At 48.3% G+C, this 16,397-nt stretch overlaps 1 protein-coding gene across 1 annotated transcript in view; it reads left to right on the forward strand.

Annotated features, from left to right (window-relative positions):
- Positions 1 to 16,397, forward strand: part of KLHL22 (kelch like family member 22) — a 32,683-nt gene that overhangs the window by 2,399 nt on the left and 13,887 nt on the right. Inside the window, exons 3-4 of the mRNA XM_077745889.1 lie at positions 7,879 to 8,044; positions 11,535 to 12,253. Of these exons, the coding sequence (XP_077602015.1) occupies positions 7,879 to 8,044; positions 11,535 to 12,253 (885 nt within the window). The remainder of the gene's footprint in view (positions 1 to 7,878; positions 8,045 to 11,534; positions 12,254 to 16,397) is intronic.

The following is a 16,397-nucleotide window of genomic DNA, read 5'->3' on the forward strand; positions in this document are numbered from 1 at the left end:
TCCCCCACCCCCGGAAAAAAAAAAAAAAAAAAAAAAAGTCAATGCTTGACTTTACTTATTTTATATTATAAAATGAATTTTCTATATCTTGGTATAAAACACATTTTCTTTCTCTTTTACTCTGGTTTCCCCCAACATTTCATTTTGAAAAATTTCAGGTCTGTGGAAAAGTTGAAAGAATATTACAGACACCTTAATACCCGTTGTTAACATTTTGCCATATTTCCTTTCTCGTCTCTCTCTCACACACACACACACACACCCACACACACACCCAGTGCAGAGCCTGACAACAGGGCCCCATCTCACGACTCTGGGATCATGACCTGAGCCGAAATCAAGAGTCAGGTGCTTAACTGACCGAGCCACCTGGGCGCCCCATACACACCTTTTTAAAGATATTGTGGCACTTCATACTTTAGCCTTTCAGTGCCTCCCTCCCCCAGTGGTGTTCTTGTAAGGCTGGCTAGAAGCCCACCTGAGTGGGTGCCAAGCCCAAGGCTGAGTGGTCAGTACTGTATATATACTGTCCACACAGCCATATGATGTGAGAAGTTGTGCCTTTATGCCCCTTTCCTGGCCATTGACCTTCTGGCCCACACCCTCTCACCTTGAGGGCCTAAGCCTCTGACCTTCCTCCTTCCCCCATGGGTTCCTGGTCCCTTGGGGTTTCTCCTGGCTTCTTGCATGACCCATCCCAGCCATTGGCACACTGGGAAGAATTGGTGCCACTGCCCTCGTTGCATCCTTGTGAGACGAGGCTCAGGAGTGAGCCCCAGCCATGGCTACCCGATTCCCATTCCAGCTCTGATTCTGTTTGATTGTTTCACCTTCAAGTATTGGTTATAGTTCTTGGGGGTTTTGTTTGTTTGTTCGTTAAGGAATCTCTGTTCCCAGCATGAGGCTTGAACTCATGACCCTGAGATCAAGAGTCACACGCTCCACCAACTGATCTAGCCAGACGCCCCAGATTGAGTGGAATATTTTTTTCATGGCATAAGTCCCTCCTGTTCTGCAGAAGGAGTTTATAAAGAGCATGACCAATGGTGGCCTAGGGCAGACATAGGCAGGCTTTCGTGCCGCTGCTTTTCCTATTATTCAGCAGTGCTGCCCTTCTCTGCCTTTCCTGCCCTGCAGCGATCTCTTCTGGGCCCAGGTAAGGTGTGCCTTCCTCTGGGGAGCTTGCTCTTGCTGTCTTGCATGTTTTCCTGGCCTCTGCCTCTCAGGGCTGGGTCCTCCCTGCAGGAGGCTTCTGACCCCGTGAGGCCAGAGAGCTGGATGGCCCTGGATCAGGCTGGTCTTAGGAGGTGCCTCCTACAGGAAGCCTCCTTTGGTGTGCACTCTGTGCAGGGTTTAGGGATTGACTAAACCATGCATCTTGGGTCTTGGTTTTTGGCTTGTGGTAAGAGCTGTCCATTGTATTCATCTTTTGGCTCCCGTAACTCTCTCCTGCTTTGCCCTGTGTACTTCTTCTGGGCTGATTCCTGTGCTCCCACCCCTGTGTGTCAGGTGGCTCAAGTGTTCTGTCCTGTATGTGACCTCAGGTCATATATCCCTTTTATTTTATCATATATCCCTCCCTGTTTCCATACTGTGAATTATAAGACAGTCAACTTGACTCAACTCAGTGCCTGTGATTTTGAGAATTTGGATAACATTGATGATTTTCTAGAAAGCGTGTGTTGATAGAACTTTATTCCTGAAACAGAAAGTTCTATTTTCCACAGAAGCATGAAGCACAGCCGCGTCCTGGGGAGTTATCCCTTTTATGAACAAACTCTAATGCGATTTAAGCTTTTTCAGCAGAGGAAGAGAAGGGAGTTTCCAAATTTTTTTTTTTAATGTTTTTTATTTATTTCTAGGAGAGAGAGAGAGAGACAGCATGAGCAGGGGAGGGTCAGAGAGAGAGGGAGTCACAGACTGAAACAGGCTCCAGGCTCTGAGCTGGCAGTCAGCACAGAGCCCGACGCAGGGCTTGAACCCACGAACCGTGAGATCATGACCTAAGCGAAAGTCGGACACTTAACCGACTAAGCCACCCAGGCGCCCCGGGAGTTTCCAAATTTTTAAAAGAGAGTTATGTAAGATGGGTATCAAAATTGGACAGATTAGCCAGCACCCAAGAAAACTACAGCTCATTTGTGAATGACAGCATGATGTGTTCAGTGAGACCTCAGTACAGAGCTCCAGAGCCTCACTGTCCCTAACATCACTTGTAAAGCAGCAGACCCTAGCCCAGGGAGGCTTTGTTTCCATGTCAGAGAATCTTTCTTATAGTGGAAGTCGTCCTTACTTAATCGCTCAAAGGCCACCTTGCATGTAGCCCCTCCACAGACATCAGCCTCCATTCCCACAGCTAAAATACTTTTAAATATGTGTGTGTGGGGAGGGGGGAATGTTGAAAGCACTGCTTTACCCCTACCCTTCCATAGCATCTCCCCCCTCCCTCTCCCCCACCATGGTAACTATTTTCAGAAGTTCCTGTTCATCCATAGGCTGTTTCTTTTTGCAATACTGGCCCTGAAATTGACAAATTCTTTTGTTCTGGTGTTTTGTTCCATATTGCCATAACTGTCATAAATGTGTTTAGGGGGTTTCCTAGAGCTGTTTTGGTTAGTTCATAGCTGTCTGGTGGTTGATTTTGTGGGGGGATGGGGGAAACTGGGTTCTCCCATGTTGCCTTTTTTTTTCATGAGGTTTTTTTTTTGTTTTTTTAAATTTTGGTACAGATTTACTGACTACAAAACCTGCCCTAAACTGATATGAGGTTATTTTTATCCCACTCGGTATACTTGGAAATATTAAGGAGTTTGGATATGAGATACTGATCTAGGCCCTGCAGGGATGTGACATCATACATGGCATGGGTGCAGTGTTTCTCCAGTTGAAACCTTTTGAATTCTGAACACCCTTGGCTCCTAGGGTTCGGACCAGGGATCTGGGGGCCTGAACAAGCTCCTGTAGGGAATGTTCCTCACTGGACATCAGAGGGAGCTTATTAGATATCTGGTTATGATATCCTATCAGTGGGGACAGCCCTCATTATGATTCTGCAGAGTTCTGTGGTGTTCATGCCCTGCACTTATTTTCTTGGTCCCCTGCTGCGATTCTAAACACATATGATAAGATTTACCATCTTAACCATTTTTTAATGTTTGTTTATTTTTGAAAGAGAGTGTGTGTGCGTGTGCATGCAAGCAGGGGAGGGGCAGAGAGAGGGAGAGAGACTTGAGAATCCAAAGCGGGTTCTGAGCTGACAGCAGAGAGCCTGATGTGAGATGTGAACCTAAACTGAGAGATAATGACCCAAGCTGAAGTCAAACACTTAACCAATTGAGTCACCCAGGCACAAACCATCTTAACCGTTTTTAGGAGTACAGTTGAGTAGTGTTAAGTGTATTCACACTGTTGTGGAAGAGGTCTCTAGAACTTTCTCATCTCGCAAAAATCAAATTCTGCACTCATGAAACAATGGCTTTCCATAACCCTCCTCCCAGCCCCACCATTTCACTTTCTGTTTCTATGAATTTGACTATTCTAGGAACTTTTTTTTTACGTTTATTTTGAGCACACACGCGCAAGTATGGGGAGGGACAGGGAGAGAGGGAAACCCAATCAAGCTCCACTGAGCGTGGAGCTCCGTGAACCTTGAGATCGTGACCTGAGCCAAAACCAAGAGTTGAATGCTTAACTTACTGAACCACCCAGGCATCCCTCTAGAACTTTTTGTAAGTGGACTCATATATATATTTGTCCTTTGGGGACTGGTTTTTTTCACTTAGCATAATGTTCTCAAGTTTCAAACATGGTGTAGCATGTGTTAGAATTTCCTTCCTCTTTAAGGCTGACCGATATCTCATTGTATGAATATACCATTTTGTTAATCCATTCATTTCTCAATGGATACTTGAGTTGTTTCTGCGTTTTGGCTGTTGGGAATAACGCTATTTTGACTGGGGATGTACAAATACCTTCTTGACACCTTCCTTCCAATTCTTTTGGATATGTACCCAAAATTGGAATTGCTGGGTCATATGTTAATTCTATTTTTAATTTTTTGAGGAATTGCCATGCAGTTTTCCATAGCAGCTGCCATCAGTTTAACCTTCCTGCCCACAGTGCAGCAGGGTTCCATTTCTCTGTCTTGTCTCCAACACTTGTTACTTTCTTTTTGTTTTTTTTTGTTTCTGTTTCTTTTTCTGGTAGTGGACCATCCTAATAGATATGAGGTATGGACATCATTTTAAAAGTCTTTCCCCTTTTTAAGTTTTTATTTGACATAATTTCAGTGTACAGAAAAGTGACAAGACTATGATAAATAATTAAGCATCCATTTTAGGTTAAAAACAACACAACCAGAAGAAGTACATACATATTTTATTTTTCTTTTGGCCTTTCCCCCCTCCCTCTTATTTTGAAAGATGTCAATCGTATAGAAAAGCTGCAAGGTCAGTGAACACCTGTGCCCTTTGCCTAGATTCTTTGGTTAACATTTTACATGTTCGCTTCAGAGTAAGTTGCAGATATGACAGTTTTAACTGGAAATACTTTATTGCGCTTCTAAGAATAAGGGCCTTCTCTGGCATATCTTTAGTACCATTGTAAATCTAAGAACATTTACAGCCATTCCATAATTTTATCTGGTGTTGTTCATATTTAGATTTCCCTAGTTTTCCATCTCCTCCATCCTCTCTCCATTCAGGATCTAGTCAAGGTCCACACAATGCATGGAGACCCCAAAGAGTGAGTCAGTACCACGGAGGACGGGAAAGCACCCTGAAGGTGTATGTGTGGAGTAAAATATCTAGGAATTAAATGTAACATGTGAATGTCAGTTCTGTGAGCAGGTGACCTGCAAGACCTGCAGAGAGACCCAGAGGCTGGCTTGTGAGAGGGAAGAGCCCATCATGTCCATCACAAAGATGCTAGCTCTTTCTGTGTCAGTCTAGACGTGTAATGCATTCCTAGTAAAAATACCAAGAGACCTGAGGCACCTGGTGGCTCAATTGGTTGGGCGTCTGATTTTAGTTCAGGTTATGATCTCACAGTTTGTGAGTTCGTGCCCGGCGTTAGGTTCTCTGCTATCAGCACAGAGCCTGTTTCAGATCTTCTGTCCCACGCTCTGTCTAGCCTTCCCCCCAACAAAGTAAATAAACATTAAAAATTACTTATTTATTTTTTATGTTTATTTTTGAGAAAGAGAGACAGACTGTGAGTAGGGGAGGGGTAGAGAGGGAAACACAGAATCTGAAGCAGGCTCCAGGCTCTGAGCTGTTAGTATGGAGCCTGATGTGGGGCTCAAAGTCAGGAGCCTCGAGAACGTGACCTGACCAGAAGTTGGATGCTTAACCAATTGAGCCACCCAGGTGCCTGTTTGTTTTGTTTTTAATGTTTGTTTATTTATTTATTTATTGAGAGAGAGAGAGGGTGCACAAGTGGGAGAGGGGCAGAGAAAGGGAGACACAGAATTCAAAGCAGGCTCCAGTCTCCCAGCTGTCAGCTCAGAGCATAACACGGGGCCTGAACCCACGAACTGTGAGATCATGACCTCAGCCAAAGTCAGATGCTTAATTGACTGAGCCACCCAGACACCCTGGATAAATGTTTTCAATGTTTTTCCCTCATAGGGAAAAGCCTTCCTAGTTTGGCATAAAACTCACAGGCAAAAAAAAGAAAATGAGAAGTTTGTATTCAAAACAGACAGACTTCTCCATGACAAAACGCACCATAAAATCAAAAGATCTGAGGTAGAAAAAAGAATTTCAACTCATCCAATAAAGGGCAGATTTTTCAACTTAACAAGACAGAGTCTAGTAGAAAATGGACAAAAAATCTGGACTGTTCAGAAAAGAATATAGAAACGACACTTTAAGGAGCCCTTGGCTGGCTCAGTCAGAAGAGCATATGACTCTTGATCTCTAGGTCCTGAGTTCAAGCCCTATATTGGGTGTAGGGCTTACTAAAAAAAAAGAAAGAGAAGAGAAAGAAGAAATAGCACTTAAACATTTGACGAGATTATTTGTCTTGTTCATTATAGGATTTCTCCTTTAGAAGATTGTTAGTATGTAGGCAGAACTATCAAAGTATAAACGTATATAAACCCTGTGTCCCAGCAATTGCTTTCATAAGAATCCTGGCAGGCACAAGCAAAATGTGATGGGGGTAAGACCATACATCTGGTGACACGATGGGAGATTAGAAGTAGCCCAGGTGTATCCCAGCAGCAAGAGCGTTAAGTCAACCTGATAGCCTTTCCAGGAAGAGGGGCTGCCCTGTGTGTACCAGGAAGGAGCCATTTCCAACATGGCAGTGTTAAGTCAGAACGTGATGTAGAACATAAGGTGCATGCCTGGACTGCCTCTGAGCGTAGGGCTGCCCTGGGAAGAGGGACTGATGGCCTGGAGCAGAGGAGGAAGGGCAAGAGGGAGACTTTCACCCTGGGTTTTATTTTAAGCCGTGTACTTTTTAAGCCGTGTACTGTGCATATAATTTACCTAGCTGAAAAATAAACAAAAGGTAAAAAATAGCTACTCTGTCCTCTCTGTTACTTACTGTCATATTTCAGGCTCTGCCGCCTCCCCTGTCTTCCCTGACCATCAGCCTCTTCCCTCTGAACAGTTAACTAACTGGCTTCCCCCGGGATGCCCCAAAGGCATCCCACCGATGGTGACTGTGCTCTCTGGCCCCGTTCTTCCCAAGTTTCCGTCAGCCCAGCGAACCTACCCAAAGGCCCTGATTCCTCCGGTGCTCTCCTAGATTCCGTCCTTCAGCATGTTCTCTCTTCCACTAGGCCCACCCCAGGCCTGCAGAAACCCTCTGCCTGAAAAGTCCCCTCCTACCACTCTCCTGCGTAAAATTTCCTGACCCCTGAAGGTGCCTCCTTACGCTTGGATTTTAATCCTGGCTCAGTCTTGACCTGGGGGAAGCGTGACCTGGCCCTGAGTCACCTGCTCGGTTCCTCCTTGCCCTGGCCTGGCTGCCGTATTTACTGAACTCATCCCGCCCCAGGACTTTGGCGCCCGTCTCCTCTGCCTGGAATGCCTTCTACTGGCTGGTGAGGTGCCAGCCAGCCCCATCTCAGTTCCTGAGAGCTAGCCTGTCTCTGCTCTTCAGCAATGTCCACCTGCTCCCCTCTCCCAGCTGGACGCTCCTAGATCAGACGCCCAGTGTGTTTCTTCCTAGCATTTCCTCACTCAGAAATGCCTCATTCTTTTTTTTTTTTTTTAATAGTTTATTGTCAAGTTGGTTTCCATATAACACCAGTGCTCATCCCCACAGGTGCCCTCCTCCATGCCCATCTCCCCCCTCCCCCCCACACCCATCTGCCCTCAGTTTGTTCTCCGCATTCAAGAGTCTCTCATGGTTTGCCAGAAATGCCTTATTCTTTACTTGCTGTCTTCCCTAGCAGCAAACTCTCCACGTAAGTAGGAATCTTACACTTGACTGTTACACCTTTGACTCTGATTGGTATAGTTAGGCGCTTGGTTAATATATTTTGAATGGAATGATTTATTATTTTCCCTTATCTGTTCTTTCATGACATGCCCTGGGCTGCTGCTATGGTCCTGGAAGTGTACCGTGGATGCAGCAGAAATCAAGCTGGACATTGTCCCTATCCCCAAGAGGCTCATTCGTGACACCTCGCAGCCCATGATGGTGATTTCTAGGGTGGCTGTCCAGATTTGGTCAGGAGTTTGTGGCCCCTTCTGTGGCAAGAGTCGGTGCTCAGAGCACAGAGCGAGCTGAAGTTCTGTTGCACATCACTGCTGGTTCAGCCTGCCCCCTGCTGTGGGTGCTTTCACTCTTTGCACTCTGGGCTGGCATCCTGATTGGTAATATATTGAAATGACATCACCATTTCATGTTTTTACTTTGCAGAGGAATGTTTGCTGGAGGATTGAAGGAGATGGAGCAGGAAGAAGTCCTGATCCATGGCGTGTCCTATAATGCCATGTGCCAAATCCTGCATTTCATTTACACCTCTGAGTTGGAGCTCAGCCTAAGCAATGTCCAGGAGACGCTGGTTGCTGCCTGTCAGCTGCAGGTGAGGCTGCTGTCGCCCCAGCAAGGCAGATCCAAACCCAGAGGGCGTTCCCCAGGTTCCCTGCCGGGCAGGGGCATGAGGGGGGTCAGCAGGCAAAGGTGCCAGGCAGCTAAAGAGACTACAGGTGGGGTAGAGGATCTTGGGTGGTACGTGGCTCAGTTAGCCCTGGGCACTGAAGCAGAGCCGCTCTAAACGCCTCCAGGCCCAGGCTCCTCCTCTCCCTTTGCCCTCTGCTCTTCTGCTGTTCCTTGCCTTCTGCCTGCTCTCTCTGCCACTCAGAAGATCCTGCAGGTAAACACGGGGGCTGACCCTGGGGTGGGGTGTCCTGTGTGCTCCAGCATCCGGCAAAGCTGAGCTTCTCCAGCAGTGGCCCAGGCCCTTTCTGCTCATCCATCCCATTTGGCCTCGTCAGTCTCTTTGAAACTACTTTCCTTTTTGTCACTGGACTTTGAATAGTTTTTCTACAGATCTCAGAAAGTTTTCTGAGGCTTTGACAGCGTGAATTTGATTTAAGAAGGCTGTATTGCCTTGGCAGTGTGGGTGCAGGCACACAGGCTGGGCCTGCACGTGCCTTTGCTCTCAGGAGCTGTTGTTACATGGTCTCTACTAGCTGGAGACCCTTCTCATCTTACATTTGTTGAAAGTGAAAATGAAATGCTATGCTGAGTTCATTATTCTGACCTTTTCTCAGGTCAGAGCACATTTGGGGCCATCAGAAAGTGCAAGTTAGGAAAACCAACCTGTGTCCCCTGCACGTTCACTCTCACCTCGGTGGGTGGCGGGAGGGGTGGGGTCTTGGCCCCTGCTTGTTGGGTTGATTTGACCACAGCTTGTCATAGGCAGTGAGTAGGTGGAGTTGAGCCAATGCTCCCGAGCACTTTAGTGCCTCTGAGGCCATTGCAAGGGTTAGCACAGGATAGGCATCCCTGCTTCACCTCGGGCAGCCTGCCTTTTGGGGGTTTGATTTTTAACAAATAGGGATTCTATGCAGTTTATTTATTTTGAGAGAAAGAGAGAGAGCGCATGGGAGGGAAAGATAGAAAGGAAAGAGAGAATCCCAAGCAGGCTCTGCATTGTAAATGTGGAGCCCGATGCGGGCCTTGATCCCACAACCCTGGGATCATGACCTGAGCTTAAATCAAGAGTCAGATGCACAATCGACTGAGCCCCCCAGGGGCCCCTGCAATGTTGTTTTGGGGGGGGGGTTGCGTGTATTTTGTTTGTTTTTTTGTTTTTGTTTTAATTTTATTTGAATCCAAGCCAGTTAACATATAGCACAGTAATGGTTTTAGGAGTAGAATTTAGTGATTCATCACTTACATGTAACACCCAGTGCTCATCCCAACAAGTGCCTTGCAATGTTGTTTTTATTTTATTTTGTTTTTTTAAACATTTTTTAAATTTTTATTTATTTTTGAGAGAGAGACAGAGCATGAGCATGGGAGGAGCACAGAGAGGGAGACACACAATCGAAACAGGCTCCAGGCTCCGAGCTGTCAGACCAGAGCCCACTGCAGGGCTCAAACTCACAAACTGCGAGATCATGACCTGAGCCTAAGTCGGACGCTCAACCGACTGAGCCACCCAGGCACCCCAATAAAGCAAGTTTTACTTGGCATTAAGTGTTCCAAGTCCATAGGCCCACCAGAGTCCTGTTTGTTCGTGTAGCCTGTGACCACATTCTCCCCTTGTGCTGTGCCCTGTACTAGTTCAGGATCAGACTGTGGTGTCCCCAGAGACCTGGATCTGAATCCCAGCCAGACTGTCACCACCAGGTAACTACCAGCAAGGGTTCTTTTCTCTGAGCCTCTTGCTCCTGCACTGGGCAGGCTTGGGGTGAATCCTCTGTGAGCTTCTCCAGCAGAGGGCCCACTGCTATGACCATGAGGATGGCAAGGAGACGACATGGCTCTGGATTCTTCAGGAGCTGCTTCTTAGGGCCACTGAGAGCTGTTTGCTCTCACTGTCTACCCAGAACCTGGTCCTTAGTGTCCTGGCCCATAACAGATCAGAAGTAGTATTTTAGGAAGATGAGGCAAAGCAGAAGGGCCTGCCAAAGGAAAAAACGGGTGGTCAAGTGAAGACTTTCAGGACTTAACAAAGAACCGTGGGGACACTCCGTATGGGGCAGACGTATTCCTGGCACTTTGCAGTTTTTCTTCAGCCCTCAGCTTGTGACCTGGCAAGCACTAAGTATCTTGTGAATACAAAAAGCAATAAACATAAAAAGATTTTAAACATTTACTAATAAGCTTCATATACCAGCAGAATTATTGTATGTGCAATGGTTAATTTGTTGATAATAAGTGAGGTATTCATATTAAAAATAATATTTTTAAGAGAGAGTGTGTGTGAGCAGAGGTGGGGGAGGGGAAGAGAGAGAGGGAAACACAAAAGTTGAAGTGGGCTCTAGTCTCCGCAGTGTCAACACAGAGCCCGACACGGGGCTCGAACTCAACGAACTATGAGACTATGACCTGAGCCGAAGTCGGATGCTTAACCAGCTAAGCCACCCAACACCTGGAGGCATTCCTATTTTTAGAGCTAGTCTAAAATTCTGTTTTCCTAAAGAACTTAGCAATGCCTGGGCAGCTTTCCCCAGAGCCCTCCCCTCTGTCTCCTTCACCCTGCCATGCTCTGGTTGTCTAATCACTGGGTGGCCTCTAAGCCTGTGGCTCACGCCTCAGCTCCCACCTCAGCACTGTTGTCTCTTACTCTCCTTCCATCTCACTGGTTCTTCTGCACGATTGGAAAAGGCCAGGTGCCAGCCCCCTGGGACACCTGTACTAGCTGGAGTCATGCGGGCCTCTGCCCAGGCAGAATGGCTTCCAGCCTGTTCAGAACTGAGTGGGATTCCCAGGATGGGTGCTGGGCAAGCATCTGGAACGCCCTGCTGGCAGTTCTTAGCGCGTGGGTGCTTCAGAGCCTTCTCCTGGGGAAGGGGGTGGGTTCCCTGAGCCTGCGTCTTTGGCTGAGCCTGCAGTTGTGGGGGTTGTGGCAGGAGAAGAGAGCTGGATGTTTCTAGAGAGTCTGGGGAGGGGTGGGCATGAGTCCCAGGTACCTTCCAAACCAGGGGAAGCTGGTGTGGTGGCCACTGTGCTGCTTCCTGATTCTCTGGAGATTCAGTACTTTTGATCTGAATGGTTTTGCTCTGTGCCAGGTAGTTCCTGGGAACCATCTCATCTTCAACTTACTGCTATCCACTTTAATCAGTGCTCTTATAGATGAGGAAACTGAGACTCAGAGAGGTTAAGAACGTGCCGCAGATCTCTTTGAAGGCCGGGTTTAAGCCCAGTCAGTCTGCAGTGTGCCCCAGTCGTCTCTAGTGTTGGGAGAGAACAGCTGCGCCAGCCTCCACTTCAGGGAAGGTCAGGGATGGTAGACAGGGGCCAGCTGTAGCCAACGGCTTCGTGTCCACTGTTCTCCTCTGACTCCCTCGCCCAGACGCTGATCCCAGCCCAGGCTTGAATGGGGCTTGTTTTTTTCACAGATCCCAGAAATCATCCATTTCTGCTGTGATTTCCTCATGTCCTGGGTGGACGAAGAAAACATCCTTGACGTCTACCGGCTGGCGGAGCTGTTTGACTTGAGCCGACTGACTGAGCAGCTGGACACCTACATCCTCAAAAACTTTGTGGCCTTCTCACGGACTGACAAATACCGCCAGCTTCCCCTGGAGAAGGTCTACTCCCTCCTCAGCAGCAACCGCCTGGAGGTCTCCTGCGAGACCGAAGTGTACGAGGGTGCCCTGCTCTACCATTACACCCTGGAGCAGGTGCAGGCCGACCAGATCTCGCTGCATGAGCCCCCCAAGCTCCTCGAGACCGTGCGCTTTCCCCTGATGGAAGCTGATGTCCTCCAGCGGCTGCACGACAAGCTGGACCCCAGCCCACTGAGGGACACGGTGGCCAGCGCCCTCATGTACCACCGCAACGAGAGCCTGCAGCCCAGTTTGCAGGGCCCTCAGACAGAGCTGCGGTCAGACTTCCAGTGCGTCGTGGGCTTTGGGGGCATTCACTCCACTCCATCCACTGTCCTGAGTGACCAGGCCAAGTACCTGAACCCCCTGTTGGGAGAGTGGAAGCACTTTACTGCCTCCCTGGCCCCCCGCATGTCCAACCAGGGCATCGCAGTGCTCAACAACTTTGTGTACCTGATCGGAGGGGACAACAATGTCCAGGGCTTTCGTGCCGAGTCGCGGTGCTGGAGGTAGGCACGGGTGCTTGGCTGAGACTTGGTCTGTGGGTGATGCTGTGGTGCAGGAGTTGTGAGCCCAGGAGGCTGCTTGTGGAATGGGGTCTGCAAGGGCCAAGGCTGTAACTTTTTGAGTTAATCTTGTGGCTGGTCAGGGTATGTCTGTTCTGTGGAGTAAAGTCCAGGTCAGTTTGAGAGTGAGGGCTGTGGTGAGGCAAGGAAGAGGGGACCCGGCATGTTTCCTTTTGCCGTTCTCTTCCTCTCGGACCCACTTACCATGGGTCATACCCACAGTCTTTTTGGTGAGTATCTAGGTTGTGATTGTGCACTTGGACTGGCCGAGTGTAGGGGTCAGCCTCGGAAGGAGGGCACCTAGTTGCCAGGAGCACCGGGCAGGGTGGCTGCTCCTTCCATCTCACCCTCTCCAGCTTTGACACGTATCGTCCAAGGCTCCCTTTGCCAGTCAGCTCTGCTGGCAAGCACCGGCCTTGGTGGAGGACGGCTTCCGGTCCCCTCCCTCTTCTGCAGTGTACAGTTCTCAGCCCACGGGACCCAAGAGACGGGCATCGCTGAGCCTCATGCCAGGTTTCACCGCCCCTGCCTGCCCTGTCGTCAGTGGTGTTGACAGGTGTGGGGTCCCCTGAGGTCCTCTGAGGCCGCAGTTTTCCAAGAAGGGGTGGGATATTGTGATGTACTATATATGTTTTTGCCATATGTTAGGTCTATATACACAGTTTCTGGCTCACAGAACTCAGAATTTCCGAAGGGAGGAGAGTGCTCATTTTGTTTTCTGTTATGTTAAGGAGGTGACTTTGGAAGCCCCCCAAGTGTGTGAGTGTGAGGGGTGCTGGTTACTGGGAGAACCAGTCCTGTGGTTAGAAGGTTGGAATTTCAGGCCCACCCGCTGACCTTGGCGGGGAGGAGAGAAGAGTTGGTGGTTGAGTCAGTCGCCAGTGGCCAGTGATTTAATTAGTCACGCCTGTGTCGTGAAGCCTCCATAAAAGCCCAAAAGGAGGGGGTGGGGGCGGTGCCCTCTTGTAGACTGAGCCCTTAACCTGTGGGATCTGATGCTTTCTCCTGGTAGATAGTGTTGGAATTGAGTTGAATTGTAGGACACTCAGTTGGTGTTCCGGGAATTGCTTATTGATGTGGAGAAAGTGCTGTGGTCTCCACCCCTCCCACCCCCGCCCTGCCCCAAAACACATATTGGAACTGAGTCCAGGAACCCAAAAAGGGGGTTTTGTGGACTGTCATGGTCTGCAAGGCGCTCCCAGCTCTGTCAGTCGATGGGACTGTGATCCCACAAATCCATTTTTGAGGGCAGAACAAAGAAACCAGAGTAGATCCCCACAGCCTCGGCTACCATTAGGTGTCCAGAGCCCCTCCACTTTGGTGCTTTTGGTTTGGTATCATGGGATTTAGTGCATGTGGGAAGTCTCCATCTTCTGCAGGCTGAAGGAAAGCTGGCATTGCAGAGAGAGCGATTGCCAGCTGCTTCCATGGTCGTGAGTTAGGTACTGACCAAGTTCATATTCATGTTCATGTTTCCGTCTTTGAGGGTGGAGGTGGAGTCCAGCCTAGCCATGCCCCACAGAAGTAAGCATGGTGAGCAGGACTGAGGAGGAGAGAGTCCCAGCCACTTCCACTCTCCCATCCCCAGGAAGCAATCACCTTTGTTAAACTGATGAGATGCAAAGCTTGGCAGCTCAATTGACGTTAAACAGGAGGACAGGCTGGGTTCAGAAAGGAGGAAACAGTACCTTCATTTTCTCCCTAACCGAATACCCTCCACAGTGGGTGTGACAGCAGCAGTTTCAGCCTTCCCTTGAAAAGCCTTTTCAAACCCACTTTTTTAGGGGCCTGTTTCCCAGTGGGAGGGCCAAAGCCAGGCCTCCCTGCTGAGGCAATCCACAGACCTGTAAAACAGACCCTCTCCAGGATGTTGTGATCACCGGCCCTAGCATACGAATTAGCATACAAATTAGCATACAAAGGGGTGGTTGTGTTCCCACCAGTAGGCCATGGGCTTTCCCCAGAGGGCTGTTCCCAAGGGTGACAGCTGTGGCCACTGCCTGCCCTTCATCTGCCCTTTTACTGACTTGATGTCAGTTGCGCTCAAGAGGGTCTAAATTTCCCATTGGTGAACATGTGCAAGCTCTGGAAAATGCTAGTATCAGCACCAGTGTTTGATAACCGAGGCCTCAAACTCCAGTGAGAAGGGTAGGTCACTGTGGCAGGTAGGGCTGGTGAGGCCTGCCCAGCCAGGGGAGGCCCCTAGGGAGGATTGGGGTACAGTGTCTGCCTTGGATGATGGGGTGGTGGGGAGGGCCTTGGGGTCTGTTCTCTCTACAGGGTGAGAGTTCCTTTAATCTCTTCATAGACTTCTAAAACTGCCAGTTGGATCTTAATTTGAAGAGTCTAAGAGTTAGGTTCTCTCCCATCGCCCTTTCCTAAGTTTATCAGCCTTAGGATCTATAGACTGTCAGAATGTAAGAAGGCAGAATTTGCAGTTAATTAGACTTTACATTTTGAGGCGTTGGGGACTTAAGAGGTTATATCAGAGCCCTGGCACAGGAACTGCAAATAGGAAGTTAACACTCTTGGAGCAAATTGTATTTGTACCCACCACCCCGCTTTCAATAGTACACATTACTTGGCGGCTTTCGTAAAAGACCTTCGTAAGCACCTGTTTTCAGTAACCAGTAGAATTCCAAAGAGGATGTTCATTTTTACAAAAATGACGAAAAGAGAGGATTGTGTTCAGCATTGGTTTAGCAGTGAGCCTTTCTAGAGGCAGCGTGCACCCTGAGCAAGAGGGGCCCCTCCAAGTGCCTTCCCCAGGAACAACACCCCGCATCTCAGCATCAAGGGACCATAGCTTTGAACTCTATCGGTAAGCAAATGTGCTTTATCACCATTTATTTTGTGTATCCATTAGCAAGGTGTGATTGAAGGTATCAGAAAAGCCCTGAGAATGGTTATTTTTTGAGTCTGGAAATACTCAGAATTTTTTTCTATGTAAACTAATTGTAATTGCTCTGCTTTATGCCATTTCAGCTTCTGAAAGATTTCCAAAGAATGCCCTGCTTTCAGATGGGGGTGGTAGAGCCTGTACTGACCTCCTGCCTTACCTGAGAATGGCCTGTTGCCCTCTGACCCTACTTAGAATAGCTACTTGTTTTTTCCATGGGGCATTTCCATGGTTGTTCGTGTTTTAAAATATGTTTTAAACATTTCTTTGATTGTAATGGACTTCATTAATAGTCATGGGAATGCTGCGGCGCCTGGGCGGCTCAGTTGGTTGACTGTCCGACTTCAGCTCAGGTCATGATCTCACAGTTTGTAAGTTTGAGCCCTGCACTGGGCTCACTGCTGTCAGCTCTGAGCCCACTTCAGATCCTGTGTTCTCCTCTTTCTCTGTCCCTCCCCTCCTCGCGCGTGCGCTTTCTCTCAGAAATAAGTTTGTTTTAATGTTCATATTTTAAAAAATTACCATGGGAATGCTTAAGTTGTGGAAACACAGAAGAAAAACAGTCTGCTCAGTGTAGCAAGGACCCCAGAGCATTTTGTATCCAGTCTAGCTTGAGCTTCTGAGTTTGCAGTCCGGTGATCCAAGTTCTGCCTTAAAGTGACTAGAACTGTTTATATCTTTCTGTAGCTAGTTTTTATTAGAAAAAATATTACTTGAGAATTTATTCTGACAAAGTAGAAAATCAATCCCAGAAAGAGGGAAATGTGGAATACAGGGCACGGTGGGGAGATAAGAAATGAGTGCGACTGTGATTATGTCTAAATTACTGATGTATGGTGTGTGTATGTATAGCATGTGTGTGTGTGCATTTGTGTGCATGCGCACGAGTTAAATCTGAAATTGCAAATCTGTATGAATGCATCTGAAAAAGCTGTGAGGACCAGAAGGAAGCAAGCGGAAGCATCAGGTGGGCCTTGTCTCACTCTGATGGAAGATGCTGACTTGCACTTGACTAGAAACGGGGTTGGGGGAACACGTACATGAATGACCGCTGTGCACAGGAAAAGCAGTGGAAAGTGCCATCCCAGTCAGTTGGCAGGGTCTGCATGAGTGCCGAGCCCCTGGACTGGCCTGGGCTGCCGGTCCCCCCTGGACCTTCAACTGGCGGGGCCCCTCGTCATTGAATTC

The sequence above is a fragment of the Crocuta crocuta genome, unplaced genomic scaffold (assembly GCF_008692635.1).
Source record: "Crocuta crocuta isolate KB4526 unplaced genomic scaffold, BGI_CrCroc_1.0 scaffold344, whole genome shotgun sequence".
Taxonomy (NCBI): Eukaryota; Metazoa; Chordata; class Mammalia; order Carnivora; family Hyaenidae; genus Crocuta; species Crocuta crocuta.